The sequence below is a fragment of the Pelobates fuscus genome, chromosome 1, assembly GCF_036172605.1.
Source record: "Pelobates fuscus isolate aPelFus1 chromosome 1, aPelFus1.pri, whole genome shotgun sequence".
In the NCBI taxonomy this organism is placed as follows: domain Eukaryota; kingdom Metazoa; phylum Chordata; class Amphibia; order Anura; family Pelobatidae; genus Pelobates; species Pelobates fuscus.
In genome coordinates this window covers 250,913,563-250,936,384 of record NC_086317.1, presented here as the reverse complement: position 1 = coordinate 250,936,384, position 22,822 = coordinate 250,913,563, and the positions used below count along the sequence as shown (strand labels likewise).

Genomic DNA, 22,822 nt, shown 5'->3' with positions numbered 1-22,822 from the left:
ATAGGGGGGAGTAAGAAGTACATAGGTGGGGAGTAAGAAGAACATAGGGAGGAGGGGTAAGAAGAACACGGGGGGAGTTAGAAGAACACAGGGAGTGAGAAGAACACAGGCGCAGTGGCGTCTCTAGAATTCATTTTTAGGGGGGGGACATGGTGGGCCAGGGACAAAAGAAGGGGGGCACATTTAACCCCACCCTCACCGCAGTTTGACCCCGCCCCTGCCACATGTTAAGCGCCGCCCCCGACACAATGTGTTTTTTGTTTTTTTTTTATAATCCCTGGTGGAGAATTCATTATTTTCCACCAAGGATTGTTAAAAAACAAACACATTTTCCTTGATACACTGCTTACACACACAGAGACTGCTGAGTCCATACACACACAGACACACAGACTGCTGACCATACACACACACACAGACACACAGACTACTGAGTCCATACACACACACATAGGCACACAGACTGCTGAGTCCATACACACACACAGACTGCTGAGTCCATACATACACACACACAGACTGCTGAGTCCATACACACACACACAAACACAGACTGCTGAGTCCATACACACATACAGATGGCTGAATCCATACACACATACAGACTGCTGAATCCATACACACACACTGCTGAGTCCATACACACATACAGACTGCTGAGTCCATACACACATACAGACTGCTGAATCCATACACACATACAGACTGCTGAGTCCATACACACAGACTGCTGCGTCCATACACACAGACAGACTGCTGAGTCCATACACACACACAGACTGCTGAGTCCATACACACATACAGACTGCAGAGTCCATACACACACACACACACACACACACACAGATTGCTGAGTCCATACACACACACACACACACACAGGCTGCCGAGTCCATACACACATACGGACTTCTGAGTCCATACACACAGACAGACTGCTGAGTCCATACACACAGACAGACTGCTGAGTCCATACACACATACAGACTGCTGAATCCATACACACATACAGACTGCTGAGTCCATACACACAGACTGCTGCGTCCATACACACAGACAGACTGATGAGTCCATACACACACACTGATGAGTCCATACACACAGACAGACTGCTGAGTCCATACACACACAGACAGACTGCTGAGCCCATACACACAGACTGCTGAGTCCATACACACAGACTGCTGAGTCCATACACACAGACAGACTGCTGAGTCCATACACACACACAGACTGCTGAGTCCATACACACATACAGACTGCAGAGTCCATACACACACACACACACACACACACACAGATTGCTGAGTCCATACACACACACACACACACAGGCTGCCGAGTCCATACACACATACGGACTTCTGAGTCCATACACACAGACAGACTGCTGAGTCCATACACATAGACAGACTGCTGAGTCCATACACGTCGATCCAAGAGCGTGGAGAGGGGCCGTCTCTCCCCGCCCCGACCTTCCACAGGCTGCAACTGCGCCCCATACCGGAGTTACCAACCGCTGGCCGCAAGGCTTCGTAAGTGGTGTTGGTGGCCCACTGTGGCATTATATGCTTTAAATGCATTTTTGGGCTGGTAGAGCCGGTAGTGTTAGGGTCTCGCCCCCAGAGCTCGGGCAGTCGGCTCAGCAGTCAGACTCTGCCCCCTATTTCACAGCTTTGAACTAGCATAATATGAGCCTCCGTGCCCTTTAATAAAAATACCAGATTTGACTTATTACATGACGTAAAGTCATGATTTTATTAAGGACACAGAGGCAAATATAAGCCCACCCGATACAGGTATGTTTGTTTGTTTGTGTCCCCCTCCTCCCCCCCTAAAGTTTCAATATTGTTTGTTCAATGTCTAGACTGCTCTTGCTATTTGGTTAGCAGTTTTTCTTTGTATAGTTAAGTGCAATATTCCTAACTCATAGATATGCAAATTATATTATACAATTTAGTCATTACTAGTGATATACTAGTGGAGCGTATTTTACCACTTGTTTTCTCTGTTCCTTACAGCCTGAAACCTTATGATGGTTTCTTCAGGACCTATTCCTTCCACAGTTGCAATGGATCTGTTCACAAGGATCCGTTCCCCTCGGAGGATGCCGTTTCAAGGACAACGGTCGTTCGACTGTCTGGTTGTGTTGATTCTTCCTTTTGTTTGCAGTTCTTTTCGTTGACCATTGGCTTTGGCATCACTAAGAAAGAGGAGTGGCTTACGGTCACATGGGAGTATATGGAATGTGAACTGCTCTGATTGGCTAAGATGTTATATGGTTAACCCTCTAAAGGGGAATTTGTTTTTTTCTTCTTCTATGAATATCTTAATATCCTTTCTTTGCTGCTGAGGAATAAAGAAAGAGATAAAGCATAATATTTGCCTCTGTGTCCTTAATAAAATCATGACTTTATGTCATGTAATTAGTCAAATCTGGTAATTATAGAATAGATCCTGTATGAAGGGCATTGTACATTGAGAAAGGATTGTCTACCAGAAACATTTGTTTCCTATGCCCTTCATTATAAATTGTAGCATTGAGGTGCACTTGACATTCTGGTTGGTGCACTAGTATTTGGATGTTACTATTCATGCCACTATTAGTGGTTCCTGATCCAGTTGCACGGAAGTTAATTCTTTTTGGGATTTTTTTTTATTTTTTTTAACACTCCTCAAGTTTCTGTCATTTTCTATAACTCATGTATGGCTACATTACTTGTTAAATGTTAAAACAGCATATAGATTTTTTTAGTCCAGGCACATTTTTTTACCTCCTTACAGGACAGGTATTAAGTACTATGTTTATTGCTGCTTACAGAGAAGTGAGGATTGTAACAATTAAGTTCTTTAAATATCCTATCCCAAAATAGAATTCCTACTCATGTAGTGACATTATTATTATTATTGGAATTTTAGGAGTTAATGTAATTTCATTTTCCCGTGGCTGCGTTTCTGAAAATCAGATTTACTATATCAGCTGAAGTGGTCAATCATCCATAACTATCCATAACTATCTCATAGGACGTAGCTATGAGCTAGCATTTTCCCCTTTCATTGAATTTAAGCCACAACTCAGCCACATTTCCTGTATGGTGGAACACACACATTCTCACAATTGTTCAGCCGTATTGCTGTTGTATACCTTGACAGGGGAAGTGTGACTAGACATTATACTTATTGTTATTCTGAGATACAGTCTCCAGGAGTGTATAGAAAATTATTTAGGAAGGATATACTAAAAGTCTAGTGAAAGCTAACAGGTTATTTACTAAATTCAGATTACAAAATGGATTTCAAACTTAAGTAGCCGAACTGAAAACAAAGTTGACTTAGAGAATTTTTCCAGTTTAGCAGTTTTGACTTTAAATTTGAAATTCACTTTGAATTCTCTTTGGATACTTTAGTGAATACCTTTGCAAGAATTGCTTACAAAGCCATGCACTGCACACTGAGAATAACTAGCTAATGAGTAACATTATTTATTTTCTTCTACTGATAATTAGGTATATACAGAAATAGTAATTTTTTGTTCTACAACCCCTTAGCGCTGTTACGTTGTTCCATGGTGTTCTGCTTTAAATTGGCTTAAAAGCTGTTGCGGCGGCATGGAACGCCGTAACGGCTTTCAGTCCCAGCGACCAAGATCTACTCACCCGACCCCCCACACCTCACTCCTCTCAATTTAAAATACTAACCCTTACCTTTAAAGCACTAACCAACTCTTGCCCCTCTTACATTTCATCACTGATTCATAGGTATGTCCTTCTCGGTCTCTCTGCTCTACTGATCACCAGGGCCGGACTGGGGATACGAAGCAGCCCTGGAAAAAAATCTATGCCAGCCCCATAAGTCATTGTGCTATGTAGTGTGTGTATATATATATATATATATATATATATATATATATATATATATATATATATATATATATGCGCAATTGAAATAGTTGGCTGCACTCTCGGATTTCCTTAAAACTTAACTTTTATTGAAATATTTAAGAGAAGATCAACGTTTCAGTCCCTCTTGTGGACTTTCATCAGGATCATGATGAAAGTCCACAAGAGGGACTGAAACGTTGATCTTCTCTTAAATATTTCAATAAAAGTTACATTTTAAGGAAATCTGAGAGTGCAGCCAACTGTTTTAATTGCCGGGATACTGGAGCCCTGGTGATGCACCCGGTCACACAACTTTGAAGCCTGAGTGCAAGGTACAACAGCATATATATATGTGTGTATATATATATATATACACACACATACACACACACACACAAACACAAACACACACATATTATTGATACATTTCTTCTTCTAATTCAAAATATTAGTTCTTTCAGGGTAATTAAATTATACAGTAAAGTATACTCACACACAGACACAGACAATCTTACTGATGCACACAAATAGGCTCATTGACAGACAATCTCAATGACACACACAGACAAGGTTACTGGCACACACACAAGCTTACTACAGACAAGCTTACTGTCACACACACACACGCTCACTACAGACAAGCTCACTGATGCGCACACACTCTCCCTATAGACAAGCCCATTGACACACACATGCTCCCTACAGAAGAGCTCGCTAACACACAGATTCACTACAGACAAGCTCACTGACACACACAAACTCACACAGAGGCTCCCTCACTAGCAGATGCGCGCACACACACACACACACAGAAGCTTGCTCGCTCACTCACTAGCAGATGCACACACAAAGGCAGACAGTCACTGACACCGAGGCAAACATCCACACATACAGAGACAGGCAGACAGTCACACACACGCAGACAGTCACATATACACAGTCACACACACACAGGCAGACAGTCACACACACACAGGCAGACAGTCACACACACACACGCAGACAGTCACACACACACACACGCAGACAGTCACACACACACACACGCAGACAGTCACACACACACACAGGCAGACAGTCACACACACACAGTCACACACACACACACACACACACACACACACACACACAGGCAGACAGTCACACACACACAGGTAGACAGTCACACACACACAGGTAGACAGTCACACACACAGTCTCACACACACACAGTCACACACACATAGGCAGACAGTCACATACACACACACACACACACACACAGGCAGACAGTCACACACACACACACAGGCAGACAGTCACACACACACACAGTCACAGGCAGACAGTCACACACACAGTCACACACACACAGAGTCACACATACACACACACAGTCACACACACAGGCAGACAGTCACACACATTCACAGGCACACACACACAGGCAGACAGTCACACACACACACACACACACACACAGAGGCAGACAGTCACACACACACAGTCACACACTCACAGGCAGTCACACACAGACACACTGACCTGCTTCTTACCTCCTGCTTGGAGCTCCTGGAGGCTGGGTGTTGGGGAAGCAGTGGCCGCAAATTTATTTTTTATTTTTTAATGATCCCGGCCGGCCATGTGTGAGGTGTGCCGGCCGCCTGGCTCCCCCTGCTCCCATGGGGTCCTGTGCGGCCGCAGAGCTCACACATGGCTGGCCGGGATCACAGGAGGCTAATCAATGATTAGGGCTGTCAGCCCGGCCCCAGGTGCCGCAGCCCACCAGGAAATTTCCCGGTATCCCGATGGGCCAGTCCGGCCCTGCTGATCACCTTCTCCTGTCTGCTGCTCGCATCCTTACTACAAATTCACGCCTGCTCCTTTACTTTGGAAAACTGCCTACCCCTGTTAGACTCTCCCCTAGTCTTCAATCCTTTAAGAAATTCCTCAAAACCCATATTTTCAGGATTGCTTATGGCCTCCAAGAGTAACTTCTATCTCTCAAACGTTCCTCTTGCTCTCTCCTAAAGGGCCACACTCCACTCTCACCTCCAGTTCTGCTACTTTCCCACCTTGTCTATTTGCTGTCTCCATCAATACCCTTACTATTATGTTTTTATACCCCACCTCCTCTAGATTGTAAGCTTGTTTGAGCAGGGTCCTCAACTATCTATTGTTCCTGTTACATTTTGTTATAGTCTCATTTGGTAAAATCCCCTCTTATTGTAAAGCGCTGCAGAATAATAACCAATAACCAATAATAAAAATGCCTCCCCAAGGTCCCCACCCATGACCAGCAGGTAGGGACCCTAACATACAATGGGGGGGGGGGGGCTATTGTCCCCCCCCCACCCATGAGTGGTGGGTAGGGGCCATAAATAACAATAAGGGGGGACCTATTAGGAATGGGACACATGGAGGCGAGGGGGGAGAGAGGGAACAATGAGACACATGGAGGGGAGGGGGAGAGAAGGAGGGTATGGGACACATGGAGGGGAGGGGAAGAGATGGAGTGTATAGGACACAGGAAGGGGAGGAGGGAGAGAGGGAGTAATGGTACACATGGAGGGAGGGGGGAGAGAGGGAACAATGGGAAACATGGAGGGGAGGGGGAGAGAGGGAGGGTATGGGTCACAGGGAGGGGAGTGGGGGAGAGAAATAGGAATGGGACACAGGGAGGGGGAGAGAGAGAAATTGGATACATGAAGTGGACCGGAAGGAGGGTATGGGAAACAGGGAGGGAATGGGACACATGGAGGGGCTAGGCAGGAAAGAGGGTATGGGACATGTGGAGGCGCTAGGGGGGAGAGGGAATTAGACACGTGGAGGAGAGAGGGTATGAGACACACAGAGGGACTGGGGGGGGGGAAGGGTATGGAACACATGGAGAGGCTGAGGGGGGAGAGGAAATGAGACACATGGAGGGGAGACGGAATGAGACACATGAAGGGGCCTGGGTGTGGGAATTAGACACCAAGGGCAATTTTTGTGGATTCTAGTTACGCCTCTGGTTGGGGCCTAGACAGGACATATTTGTGTATTAGGGAGCTATGATAGGTATGTTGATTTCTTTCCGACACGCTTTTCTTATATAGATGTTGATTCCTTTCCGACATGCATTTATTAGACAGATGCTATTCTTCAGCCTTAAGTACTTTAGAGGATTTTGATTATAATATTTCAGAAACAATATACTGCTACTATATGTTATCCAGCAGAACACAAGAAAGAACATTCCTGTATGCATTGATAATAAATAAAACACGACAGTCAAAACACAATAGTCTAAGAAAGTTCTGCTGCTTTTACAGTGAACACCACCGCTCAGTGCAGTTTACAAATTGGTACCTACAAAAACTGTTACATTGGGATCCACCCCTGTAACGGAACCGCTGGCACCCCGACCGCGTACCCTCCGCTGACGGATGCTCCTAGTGCTTTCCGAGGTCTCCAAGCACTCTGCCTGACACCATAACCACTACAGACCCCACGAACCGCCGCAGCTTTACCGAACACATAATAGCATACATAATATTGAAGACAGCCTGAATGCAATCTGCTACACAGTCTTAAAGGGACATTGTTCCTAAAAGTCATAATATGTCCACGGATGGTTTTGAAAGGGCCAGCAGCAGCACCATACAAATCCAATATGCCCAAATGTTGCACCTGAAGGGCCAAATCTCCCAGGGACCATAGTCAACAGGTAAGAGGCTGGCAATCAGGCTCCTCCAACAGCAAGGGGTAAAGGGCAGCTTGTCACCAATAAACCCAGTGACAAAAGGCATTTCGTCACAACCCCATTTAAATTACTGACATTTTAGATGCAATACTACTGAAATCCAGAAGATGTCTAACTTTTCTGCGTCTTCAAGTAACTACTAACTAGAATATATCAGAATCATCACTTACTTCTTATTTAACTATGATTGAGACATCAGTTTGGATTACTATTATTGTAAAAACATCTAAGTCAGATGTAGAACAGAGAGGTTTTATAGGAACGCATAGTTTCATTTGGAGGCTTTCTGTAATGAAGGGGCAACATGCTTTGAGCAGACCATAGGGGATTTTTTTTCACTAAACAATGAATAGTAGTGAATAGAAAACCTGTTTGCAAAATTTAGGCACAACTAGGGAAGGAGAATTTTGCAAAAGCAACAGTTTATGCCTAAATTTTGCATCTCCTTTCATATTTTCCTACAATTTATTGCTTAGTGAATAAACTGCATTATGGGGGAATTTTGAAGAACTGATAGTGCTTCAGGCCAAATAAGCAAAGTGGAAAACTATTTGCCATTCTCCTTAAATTCCCTAGTTCCCTGTATAGTGAATAAATGCCATGGAGGCATTTACACAGTTGTTCATTAGATGCCTCTGCAATGAAAGCATTGACATGAAATGCATAACCTATTCAAAATTATGCTGCATATTTGAACCTCTGCCACGTCCATTATTCTAGACAGAACCCTATACAATTCAGTATAAAAAAGGTTACATACCACATTTGTTCTTTGATGCATCCATAGGTCAGCGTGGATTCTTGATTCTTGCAATAGGTTATGAAACAATTCTATCTACTCCATAATTAAATGAGAGTTTTGTTGTACCACCATATAAAACAGTTATAGTGTAATTACAAGCAGTAGACGATACATTGAACAGAACTACCATCAACAATGTCATGTATATTTAAACATATTGTTTTTTGGATGCATCACTGCTTAACCTACTAGATGTAGACACAGAATGAGCAACACAAGTACTCTGTTTCCCACTTATTTGGAGATCTGAACTTGAGGCCAACTGCTTCTCTGTGTTGTAATTTGTCCAGTTTTGTTCATTTGTCATTTTGTAAGCTGGGCATGGAAGATTGTGGTCCTTATCCATAGGAAAGTAGAGACATGGACTTTCTTGAGTTGGTGCAGTTGGTGGATTATAGGTTGTAGTTGGGATCATGTCATTATTACACGTGGTCAAAGAGCATCTCTTCCTTCTGTGGCATATGCTTTGATGAAGTAGGCATGCCAACTCCAGTAAATTGAGTGCCAAAGAGACAAGAGATACCACCAGCATAAATATGATAAAGATAGTTTTCTCCATGGGTCGTGATACAAAACAATCTACAAAATGACGACAAGGTTCTCTATCACACACATAGATTGGAGGCATCACAAAGCCATAGAGGTACCACTGACCCATCAGAAAACCAGCTTCAAGAATGCTTTTAAGAATTATGCTGGATGTGTAGGTATATTTTAGGGCTCCCCTGAGCTTCAAACTTCCATCTTCTTGAATGCAGTATTTCAGACATTTTCTCTCTATCAAAACTAGGGCATGTTCTAAATTCTGATCTTTTCCAACTAAAGACCTTAGTTCATTCTCTATTAGCCTCAGCTTCTGTACCCTTCTAGACAGGTAAACCACATGTCCAAGATAGAATAAAGTGGGGGTGCTGACGAAGAGGAACTGTAGAACCCAGTATCGGACATGGGAAATAGGAAAGGCATTATCATAACAAACATTGGTGCAACCAGGCTGTTTAGTGTTGCAGATGAAGTCTGACTGCTCGTCCCCCCACACTGACTCCCCTGCCAGACTTAGGATCAAAAGACGAAAGATAAAAAGCACCATAAGCCAGACTTTTCCAATAGGTGTGGAATGCTCCTGCACTTGGTCCAACAGCTTTTCAAGGAAGCTCCAGTCTCCCATGTTGTCTTGAAGTTTTATCTGCAATTCAGAACCATAAAATTGAATTTCTAGTCCTGCTTACGTATGTTAATTGTGTGTTCAGCCTGGATAAAGACTGCATTTCTCTAAAATGACCTAATTCATATACTGACTTAAATGTCAAATGTTAATATAAGTCAGTCCCACCCTCCATATCAGGCCACACAAGTCTGTCTGTTTTAATGTCTGGTATATGTTATCATGGCTTATGTTAAGCTTATAGAACAGCTTGGCAGCACTGAAAAAGCTTTTACAGTATGAGATATTTAAAACTTAAATATACAATGTATGTCACATTGCCCATGAAAACGAACCAAATTAACATGTGAAAAACTGAAGGCTCTTAGAAGTCACTTTAAAATCAAGCAATATATTACATTCTGCCACTCTAACTGGCAGAATATTTATGTAAGTTAACCACATTTTGGAATATTAATATTGACATGAACAGTGGAACAAGAAATAGGACATTCAGGGGGGCATTGTCAGTCAGGTGTTTTCTGCCACTGGCGATACCCATAATCTGTGGGTCCGCTCAGAAAAGGGGCAGACTCGCCCACTGGAATGGACTGTGTGAAAGGTCCCCAACGTATAGGATCTTGCAGAGAGCACTGTTGAAAAACGTTCTGCAGGGTCTTTGTTCCCTTTCACAGCGCAAGCACTGCTAATGATGTGTTTGTGCTGTGCTGCCAGAGGACACCAGAGAACAAATTGTGAGAACCTGGAATCGGGATGGTCCCACCAAAATGGGGACTGTCGGAAACCTGCCTTGTTTCATGTCTTTATTCTGTGGTCTACTCTTCACCTGGCTTAAAGTGGCACTGTCATTATGTTTTCTATGCACCAATCATATAGTTTGAACACCATCTATATATTTCATAAAAATGAAATAAGCAATTTCTGACAAACTTTGGCTTTGCCCTAAGCACAGTAAATGTTGAATGCAAAGTATCCTCCATCCTGCGACAGTTGAAATGTGAGGGAAACTGCAGATTTGTACATCACTTATTTTTTGCAACCCTTTTTTTTAACTAGTAACTGTCACTGAGAATTTGAGAAATATGATACAATTCTAAAATAATAAATACAAATCTACAACTTATAAAGAGTGTTCCCTCATAAGAAGGGAATATCCCATGCCAAGAGTGAAGAGAAAAAATATTTGAGAACCTTAGAGGGAAGTGGGCAGGCCTGGACTGGCCAATGGGCATACCGGGCAAATGCCCAGTGGGCCATGATGGCCATGGGCCAAGGCTGACAGGGAATATCAGTGTATCTCCCCTGCCAGCCCATGCAGAGCCAGCGCTGTGTGCCTCCATGGGCCGGTGGGAAGACAAACTCTCTCTCCACCGGCCCACAGGCACTGAGATGCGGCCGGCGGGGGAGGGAGAGAGGACCCAGGGGAGGATCCTCTTGTGAGGTCGGAGCATTGCCGCGGTTACTATGGCAATGCTCCAATCTCGTGAGAATGATCTCTACCCCAGGAACTGCAGGGTAGAGTTAACTCCTCATCAGACCACCAGGAATTTCCTACCAGACCACCAGGGCTGGCAACAAGGTCCCCCCACCAAGACAAAGGTAAGAAGGGAGGGGGGACATACATATAATAATATATACGTTTTTATTTTTACCCAACAGCACCCCAAACATCACACTACACCCCAAATACCACACTGCACCCCTCACAGACACACAAACACTACACCCCAAACACCACACTGCACCCCTCACACACAAACACACACACATACACACACACACACAACACCCCAAACATCACACTATATCCCAAACACCACACTGCACCTCTAACACACACACACATACACTACACTGCACCTCAAACACCACACAGCACCCTTCACACACACACACACACACACACACACACACACACACACACACACACACACACACACACACACACAGCACTCCACACACCCTGCACCCCAAACACCACACTGCACCCCTCACACACACACAACACCCCAAACATTACACTACATCCCAAACACCACACTGCACCTCTAACACACACACACACACACACATACACTACACCCCAAACACCACACTGCACCCCAAACACCACAGAACACCCCAAACAACACAGAGAACCCCAAATACACAGTGCACCCCAAACACACAGAGCACCACAAACACACAGTGCACCCCAAACACACAGTGCACCCCAAACACACAGTGCACCACACACACACAGACTCACTGCAACCCAAACACCACAGAAGACCTCAAACACACAGTGCACCCCTCACACAGAGCACCACAAACACACAGTGCACCCCAAACACACAGTGCACCCCAAACACACAGTGCACCACACACACACAGACTCACTGCAACCCAAACACCACAGAAGACCTCAAACACACAGTGCACCCCTCACACACACTGCAACCAAAACACATTCTAAGAAAACAAAAAATGAAAGTGTAGGTACACTGGAAACAGATATGGGTCTGTTAGTTAATGAAGACCAAGAAATGGCAGACATTTTAAATAACTATTTTTCTTCAGTATATATTAATGAGGATTAGGAAGGGATTTGGGAATTGTTATAGACAACAAATTCGGCAGCAATATGCAATGTCAATCTGCAGTTGCTAAGGCCAGTATGGTTTTGTCATGTATAAGTAGGGGCATAAGTTCTCAGGATGGAAATATAATTTTGCCTCTTTATAAATCGCTGGAAGACCACACCTTAAATATGCTGTGCAATATTAGGCACCTGTTCTAAAGAAGGATATCATGGCACTAGAAAAAGTGCAGAGACAAGCTACAAAATTGATAAAAGGAATGGAGCATTTTAGTTACGAAGAAAGGTTAAAACATTTTAATTTCTTTAGTTTGGAAAAATGGCGCCTGGAAATCTATTCATAAACAGGGCTATACATAGGACACAAGGTCACACATTTAAGCTGGAAGAAAGGAGATTTCATCTAAGGCAAAGAAAAGTTTTTTTTAAAGTAAGAGCAATAAGGATATGGAATTCTCTGCCTGAAGAGGTGGTTTTATCAGAGTCCATACAGATGTTTAAACTGCAGTTGGATAAATACTTGCAAAAACATAACATACAGGGATATTTATTTATAAAATATTTTACCAGGAAATATACATTGAGATTTCTCTCATTTCAAGTATGTCTTGGTATATCATTTCTAATTAGTGGGATACTAGCTGCTTGATCCAAGGAGACATCTGACTGCTATTCTGGGGTCAAGAAGGAATTTTTTGCTAGTTTGTTGCAAAATTGGAAGCACTTCAGACTAGGTTTTTTTGCCTTTTTTTGGATCAACAGCAAAAACATATGTGAGGAAGGCTGAACTTGATGGACGCAAGTCTCTTTTCAGCCAGTGGCGTACACATGACCTATGGGGCCCCGGTGCGAAAATTGATCCGTGGGCCCCCCCGCACACTTACTCTGCGCGGGCCGGGGCCGCAACACATGGCGGCGGGCACCTGGTCGCAGGTGTGGCAGGGCTGCGACCCCTGCGACCGCGGTATGTACATCAGTGCATGCAGATGCACACACACTTAAAAGACCACTACAGACACCCACGTCACATCAGCGCAATGAAGTGGTCTGGGTGTCAGGTCCCTCTAGTTTTAACCCTGCAGCTGAAAGCATAGCAGTTTCAGAGAAACTGCTATGTTTCACTGAGGGTTAATCCAGCCTCTAGTGGCTGTCTCACTGACAGCCGCTAGAGGAGCTTCCGCGATTCTAAGACACTGAACGTCCATAGAAAAGCATTGAGTAATGCTTTCCTATGGGCGGTTTGAATGTGCGCATGGCTCTTGCTGTGCATGCGCATTCGGAGCTGAGAGGCGGAGGGATCCCCAGCGCTGGAGAAAGGTAAGTGCTGAAGACACACACACTCTCACGAACAGACGCATACACACTAGCTAACAGACACACACATTTACTGACAGAGACACACTCAGCGGCAGACATACATACACACTCACTTACAAAACATACACTCTCACTGACAAACACACACTCACTAACAGACATCAAACAGACTCACTAATACAAACACACTCAGTAACAGACACACACAGTAACACACTCACTGACACTCACTAGCAGACACTCAACAGACACACTCACTGACACTCACACTAACACTCACAGTAACACTAACACACACAGTAACACACACACTAACACTCACAGTAACACTAACACACACAGTAACACTAAAACACACACTAACACTCACAGTAACACTAACACACACGCTGACACTCACAGTAACACACACACTAACACACACAGTAACACTAACACACACACTTACACTCACAGTAAAACACACACTAACACACACAGTAACACTAACATACACACTAACACTCACAGTAACACTAACACACTCTAACACTCACACACACTAACACACACACTAACACTCACAGTAAAACACACACTAACACACACAGTAACACTAACACACACACACTAACACTCACAGTAAAACACACACTAACACACACACAGTAACACTAACATACACACTAACACTCACAGTAACACTAACACACACACTAACACTCACAGTAAAACACACACTAACACACACACAGTAACACTAACATACACACTAACACTCACAGTAACACTAACACTCACAGTAAAAACACACACTAACACACACACAGTAACACTAACATACACACTAACACTCACAGTAACACTAACACACACAGTAACACACACACTAACGCTCACAGTAACACACACACACACACACACTAACACTAACACACACACTAACACTCACAGTAAAACACACAGTAACACTCACAGTAACACATTTTTGTTAAAAAAAATTTAATCCCCCCAGCCTCCTTACCTTTTGGAGTGCTGAGGGGATTCCCTGGGGTCCAGTGGTGCTGCTGGGCTCCTGGGGGGCCGGTCACCCGGCGGGTAGGCGGGCGGGCGCGCGAGGGAACACTCTCCCCTGAGTGCTTCCTCTTCAGCTCCCTCGCGCGCCGCGTACTGATACCGTACTGATACTGACACCGGAAGATGACGTCATCTTCCGGCTCCGGTATCAGTGCGGTGCGCGAGGGAGCTGAAGAGGAAGCACTCAGGGGAGAGTGTTCCCTCGCGCGCCCGCAGGACCAGCCAGCCGGGTGACAGCAGGGCCAGCCTTGGGGGGCCCGGAGGTGGCCGTCTCCTGAGCCCCCCAGGAGAAGAGGCTGGCCCAGTGACATACATACCGGGTTGCAGGGGCGGCCGGGCCCCCTGGTGGACCGGACCCGGTCACAGCCGCGACCCCTGCGACCCTGGTATGTACGCCACTGTTTTCAGCTATGTAACTATGTAACTATGCATCCTTCACACACAGTGCACCCCTCACACACAGTGCACCCTCCACACACCAGTACAACCTTCACACACAGTGCACGCCCCCACGCATACACTCCTCACACACACTCCACACACACACTGCACCCTTCACACACACACTGCATCCTTCACACACACACACTGCACATCCTGCACCCCTCACACACAATGCAGCGTTTACACACAAAGTGCACCCTTCACACCCAGTGCACTGTGCACCCCTTACACACAGTGCACCCCTACACACTTTACATTCTAGACACACAAACTACATCCCATATACACACACCCTGGATCTTGTACATAACATATGAATCCTCTCCAAACATGAACACTAGAATCCCTATACACACTCTGAATCCTTTCCACACACACACACAAAATCCTCTACACACCCCCACACACACACTAAATCTCCTACTCACACTCTGGGTTCTCCACACACACGATCCCCTATGCACACAATAGATCTCCTGTAGACACACAATGCACCTACACACACTACATTAATGGATACCCTGTACAGACTAAATCCCCTGTAAGAAAACACACACTACTTTCCCATAACACACACTTTACAACCCCTACACACACTACATCATCTATACACAAATATACTAGAGACTCTATGCACACGCTCGCTACATCACCTATACTCACACTCTCTACAGCCCATTCTTATTACACCACAAACACAAACACAACTGAAACTGACATTTACACAAAACACCACACCACAATCAACTCACTCTACACACACTCAATCCCACAAGCAGGCTATAAACACATGTTTAATACACTTTCCTTACACTTTTTTCCTTTGGTATCCCACTTATGGAGACATCAGAGATATGTCACAAGCAAACACAACGCAAGCATTTTAATACATTTGCTTGCGCTGCATAGAACAAATACGGGGCCTTTATTTCATCAAGAGGGCTCTGCGCCTTGAACCACCATGCTCCCTTTGAGAGGGGCGTGCTTGTCATTGGTGAAGACAAAACACCCCCCCTCTCTGCCCCGCCCCCTTCTCAGTGGGCCGCTGTGATTCAAAAATGCCCGGGTGAATTTTTTCCCCACTCTGAAAAGTGTGTGTGGCATTTTTTATTCTACAATGAAGTCTGGAGTCCTCCCAGGTAGACCATAGCACTTTATACTCATGCACATTATAGCACTTTTACTCCTGATGAAGTCTAAAATAATTAGACGTAATGCGTAGAGTTATTATATATTTTTATTATTTTGTATGCTGTGTTATTCTTCACTCACGGTACCTGGTAGGACTCCAGCACCCTATATCGTTGTGATCAGGACTGTGGACTACATGATCAGGGCCGGCCTTAGGCCTTTGGGCGCCCTGTATGAAAAATCTTCACAGCGCACCCCCCGCCCCACCTACCCCCACTCCTTACCCCCCCTTCTCCCTTCCCCCTTCCCACACACCCTGTCACACACACACACACACACAGACAGACAGACAGCCACACACACACACACACACACACACACACATGCAGGCAGTCACACACAGAAAGCCACCCACACACCAGACATAGAAACATAGAATGTGACGGCAGATAAGAACCATTCGGCCCATCTAGTCTGCCCAGACAGTCACACATAGGCAGTCACACACACACAGGCAGACAGCCACACACACACACACAGGCAGCCAGCCACAGACAGCCACACACAGGCAGACAGCCACACACACAGGCAGACAGCCACACACACAGAGGCAGACAGCCACACAGCCACACACACACACACACACATGCAGACATAGAAACATAGAATGTGACAGCAGATAAGAACCATTCGGCCCATCTAGTCTGTCCAGACAGTCACACATAGGCAGTCACACACACACACACACACACACACACACACACACACACACACAGGCAGGCACAATCACACAGGCAGACAGTCACACACACAGGCAGATAGTCTCACACACAGGCAGACCGTCATACACACAGACACAGTCAGACACACACAGAGGCAGACAGTCAAACACACAGACAGTCGCACACACACACACACACACACACACACACAAAAGGGCAGACAGTCACACACACACACACACACACACACACACACACAAGGGCAGACAGTCACACACACAGGCAGACACACACACACACACACACACAGGAAGACAGTCACACACACACACACACACACACACACACACAGGCAGACAGTCAAACACACAGACAGTTACACACATAGGCAGACAGCCAAACACACAGACAGTCACGCACACAGGCAGTCAGTCAAACACACAGTCACACACACACAGGCAGACATTCAAATACACAGACAGTCACATACATACACACAGGCAGTCAAACACACAGGCAGACAGTCACACACACAGTCAGTCAGTCAATCACACATAGTTACCTCTGTTCATTATGGAGGTGGGAGTAGTGCAGCTCCAGGATTCTGGTTGTTGGGGGAAGCAGGGACTCCTTCCTGCTTCCCCTGCAGCAGTTACACGGCCGGCCAAGTGTGAGCTGTGTCAGTCGCACACCCCTAAGGCCGGCCCTGTACATCATTATACTGATGGGATTTTTATCTACTTGTTTCTTGTAAGTGTAACCATTAAAGTGTGTCTTTTACTTTACATTAGTGTTGCACTATGTTGTTTTTAATTTTCTCTTCACATGAGTTATTCAACAATTGAACATTGCTGAATCTGCCGGAACCTTCAAACTTTTGATGAGCCTGAATTATTCATAACTCTGTGAGTGCAACCTTGAATTCTGGCGATTCTATATATTTAAATGTTATTACCCTACGTGGTTTTGTTCTCCGTTCTGTGTTTTTAGGTATATCCTACTTTTGCTATTTGTATTTAAGGATTGAGAGGAATCCTTTGTTATACCTTGTATTTGAAAGGGGTAATTACCTTTTTGCATTTATTATATATTCACGCTGCACCTTGGGTGGTCTATATATTCATGTTGTAGTGGTTATGTTGCAAGCAGGGCCATGCAAGGATTTTTGGCTACGCACAGGATTACAATGAAGAATGCAAAATCAATTCACAGTAGTGTAAATGTCAAAGCAGATAAACAATTTAATTATGAAATGTTGATGGTGCTGCACTGTTTATATTAGAGAATTAATGAAACCGCAGTAGCGTAGTTTTGATGGGTAGGCAAAGTTAAGTTTAGGCATGCTGTATAGAAGCACTGACCTAGCGATAGTTACAAGAGACATACCACTAGGTGACTTGATGGAGTTGGTACAAGAGATCAAAGAAAGCACATTGACAGGGGAAACATCATGGTCATAAAATACATCATGCATGGTAAGTACAGCTGTCTTACTGCCTAGCTGCAGGTAAGACACAAGAGACACTTAGTCGATGCCAGTTGATGGAGTGTCCCAGCTTTCCCCGCCGTCAGCTACCTCGATGAGGTTCCCCCACTGAGCCCAAGCTTCCAAGCAGTCCAGTAGAATCTGCCATAAGAAGGCCAGAATCCGCATCTGCGGTGTTTTGGGCTTGCATGCTCGGCAACAAGGATTATATGCTCCTGGCCTTTGTGTGTTTTAAATAGACAAGTTTGTACTTTTATTTTTATGTATGTATGTGTAGTGATTGTATGAATTAGTATTTTTTAAGCTTTCCTCATGCTGCACTGCTTTCCTATTGGGGTTTACCTGACCATGCATGTCCTCATGCAGAGGTTTTAATTATAGTGCTAATACAAGCAATATGCTTAGAGAACAATTCACACACAAAGACAGAACAAGTAGAGTTGGGTTAAAGTAATTGGGAAAATTATATTCCCAAAAAATTTTAAGAGCAGGAAAAGTAATATTTCACAATGTTTACCAGACTTGTGCACAACAGAAAAATTGGTTTGGCTGAATTGATGGGCCCCCCAAAAAATGCAATACTGTTGACCAAATCTTATTTGCTCAGTGGTTCAGCGTGTCCAAATAGTGTCTATTCAAACAATATAGGAACACCAAAAACAATAAAAAGGTAAGCACTAATTCACAAACAACATGTAGGTAGGCTGCAACCTTAACGGAGAGGATCCCTCCAACCCTTCAAAGAGCACGGAGTAGTAAAAAGACAGATAAGGCTGCGCCAAGAAAACAGTAAAAAATAAATATAAGAGAAACAACGTTCCAATAGTAGGGGTATAGTCCACTGGAATAAATAGTCGGAAATAAAAGTCTCACTAAAATATCAGGATAGGGTGGGGGTGAAATCCTCAGGAGTTGATCCATCCCGAGGGTTTAAATATCCGTATATGTGGAGAGACAAAGGGGAGATACAGCGACTAATAGTGCAATATGCCAAAATCCAGGGATAAAAATTAATAAAAATAGGTAATGCACTCACATTGAAAAGAGCTATACCAGCTCTGGGATGGAGGGCGTTTAGCGGTATAATCCCCGCTTAGTGGATATGCAGAAGTGGTATGTTCGTCAATACAGTCTGGGTATCCAAGGCTCCGACAGGTGATAAAAAGACAACAATTAAGTTAACAAATTTAAACCTATTTAGTTTAGAAAAACGTCGCCTGAGAGGGGATATGATAACATTATACAAATATATTCGGGGCCAATACAAACCATTGTGTGGAAATCTATTCACAAACCGGACTTTACATAGGACACGAGGCCATGCGTTTAGACTGGAAGAAAGAAGATTTTGTCTAAGGCAAAGGAAACGTTTTTTTACTGTAAGAACAATCAGGATGTGGAATTCTCTGCCTGAAGAAGTGGTTTTATCAGAGTCCATACAGATGTTAAAACAGTTACTAGATGCATACTTGCAAAAACAGAATATCCAAGGATATAATCTTTCAATGTAGGGTAATAACTGCTTGATCAAAGGATAAATCTGAGCAGGGCCGGCCTTAGGTGTTCAGGCGCCCTGTGCGAGCTAATTTTGTGCCCCCCCCCCCCCACGCCATCTTTGTTTGACATCCTCTAGACAATTTCAGGCACATTCACAATCTGTCGCCTGCACCCTCTATCACCAGCCCCCTTCCCACTGTTTATCACCAGCCCCGTTCCCCCTTATATCACCAGCCCCCTTCCCCCTTATATCACTAGCTCCCTGCCCCCCTTTATCACTAGCCCCCTGCCCCCTTTATCACTAGCCACCTGCCCCCTTTATCACTAACCACCTGCGCACTTCAATTAAACGCAATCGTTTTATATCTATATCTATATCTATATCTATATAGATATATAGATATATAAAGCAAAAAGGACAAGCACTTACATTAGAGGCTGCTGCTCCCTGGATCCAGCTGTAATATTTTCCTACTCTGCCTGACGTTGCGACTGAAGAGCACCTGCCGCCCTGACACCCACTGAGCGGATCCTTCCGATGTCGGGCCCCCACGCTTCTCCGCGCTCCTCCTGCATTCTAATTCGGGCCGGTTTGTCAGTGACTGACTGCGAGCTGTGTTGGCCACCTGGCACCCCTGTTGCCATGGCACCCTGTGCAGCCGCACAGCACACACACGGCCAGCCCTGGTTACAGTCACACAAAAAGGCAGACAGTCAGGCACAGTTACAATCAGGTACAGTCTCACAGACAGTCATACACAGAGTACAGTCTCACACACACACACACACACACACACACACACAGGCAGGCAGACAGTCAGACACTGTTACAGACACTCACGCACTGAGTACAGTCTCAAACACAGTCAGTCAGTCACACACAGAGTACAGTCTCTCACACACAGGCAGACACTCACACACAGAGTACAGTAACACAGAGTACAGTCTCTCACAGAAAGTCAGACACTGCTACAGACAGTCACACACACACACACACACACACAGGCAGACAGTCACACACAGAGTACAGTCTCTCTCTCTCTCACACACACACACAGGCAGACACTGTTACAGACACTCACACACAGAGTACAGTCTCACATACAGACAGTCAGTCACACACACAGTGTACAGTCTCACAAACAGACAGTCAGTCACACACAGAGTACAGTCTCTCTCTCACACACACACATACACACACACACACACACACACACACACAGGCAGACAGTCAGACACTGCTACAGACAGTCACACACAGAGTACAGTCTCACACACACACACACACACACAGACACTGTTACAGTCACACACAGAGTACAGCTTCGCGCACACACACACTACAGTCACACACACACAGTTACCTGGAAGGGAGGAGTGGAAGCAGGGATTCTTTTCTCTACAGCAAGTACTTGGAGCTTCAGTTAGCTGCAAGCTCCGCCCGGCTGCTTTTTAGCCCCACCTCCTACATGCAGTAAGCTCCGCCCCGCCGTCCAGTAAGCCCCACCCCTTTACTTTCCTAGTCCCCGGTGGGAAATTATGAACTCTCCAACCGGGGACTTGCTTCAGCTCCGCCTGCACTCACCCGGCCATGTGCGAGCTGTGTCGGCCACATGGCGCCCCCTGCTCCATGGCGCCCTGTGCGGCCGCACAGCTCGCACACCCCTAAGGCCGGCCAAATCTAATAGAAAATGCACAGAGTCACAATGACAGTGAGGAAGGAGGGTGCAAAAGGGTGATAAAACATCAATCCAAGTGCCCCCCAAAACAAGGACAGAAGGTGCCTGTAGCAAGTGTATTAAAAAAATTATAAGCTTAGAGTCAGGTCTACAAATGCTCCACAGTTTAGGGAATAAGATTCATGAACTTGTGGCAATAATGGCAACTGAAAATGTAGATTTAGTTGCTGTTACTGTGACCTAGTATAAAGAGAAAAATTACTGGGATATAGCAATACCAAGGTACTCTTTATATAGAAAAGGCATGGAAGGCAAGAAAGGGGGAGGGGTGGCCCTGAATATGAAGGATATAATAAAATCTAGCCTAATAAAAGTTAGTGAGGCGAACATAGAGTCAGTTTGGGTTATGTTAGAATTTGGTAATCACACAGTAACTTGTGTAGGTGTGATTTATAGGCCCCCAGGACAAATAGAAGAAAATTACAATGAAGGGGGACGTTATCATCATGGGTGACTTTAATCTTCCTGATGTGAACTGGTAAACCAAAATAGCTGCTTGTGCGAGGAGCACACATATTCTAAACCCCTCTACTGGGATTGTCTCTAAAACAAGTCTTTGAGGAGCCAACTCGTAAAGAGGCCATACTAAATTTAGTGTTAACAAATGGAGAGCTGGTATCAGATATTACTGTAGGTGAAAGTTTAGGATCCAGTGATCATCAGTCAGTGTGATTTAATATAAGAACAGTGACTGAGTCACACCACATAAAAACAAAGATTTTAGACTTTAGAAAAACAGACTTTTCTAAAATTAGAATATGTGTAAATGAGTCATTATCAGACTGGAGTAATTTAAATGAAGTCCAAAAGAAATGGGATTATTTAACAGTTACACTGCTGAAGGCAACAGAAAATTGCATTAGGCTTGTCAGTAAAAGCAAAAAATTCAAGTAAACCACTGTGGTACTCCGCAGATGTGGCCAAAATAGTGAAAAACAAAAAGTTAGCATTTAGTTATTATATAAAAAAAAACAGAGTGAGGAAGACAGGATGATCTATAAGATTAGGCAGAAAGAGGCTAAGCAAGTTATAAGAGCTTCCAAATGACACACAGAAGAGAAAATAGCACAGTCAGTAACAAAGGGGACAAAACTGTTTTTAGATACATAAATGAGAAAAGGAAAGTAAAACAAGGATTAGTTAGATTAAAAACAAAAGAAGGAATGTATGTAGAAGAGGATAAATGTCTAGCTGACAGCCGCAATGAATATTTTTGTTCAGTATTTACAGATGAAAATGAAGGAAAGGGGCCTCAGTTAGGAAAAAGGACAAATGAGTAA

At 44.4% G+C, this 22,822-nt stretch overlaps 1 protein-coding gene across 1 annotated transcript in view; it reads right to left on the bottom strand.

The window, feature by feature from the left end:
• Nucleotides 1–8,555: 8,555 nt before the first annotated feature.
• LOC134614467 (gap junction alpha-4 protein-like) overlaps nucleotides 8,556–22,822 on the bottom strand; it is a 46,311-nt gene continuing 32,044 nt past the window's right edge. Inside the window, exon 2 of the mRNA XM_063458343.1 lies at nucleotides 8,556–9,593. Coding sequence (XP_063314413.1) covers nucleotides 8,556–9,575 — 1,020 coding nt within the window. The 5' untranslated portion in view covers nucleotides 9,576–9,593. The remainder of the gene's footprint in view (nucleotides 9,594–22,822) is intronic.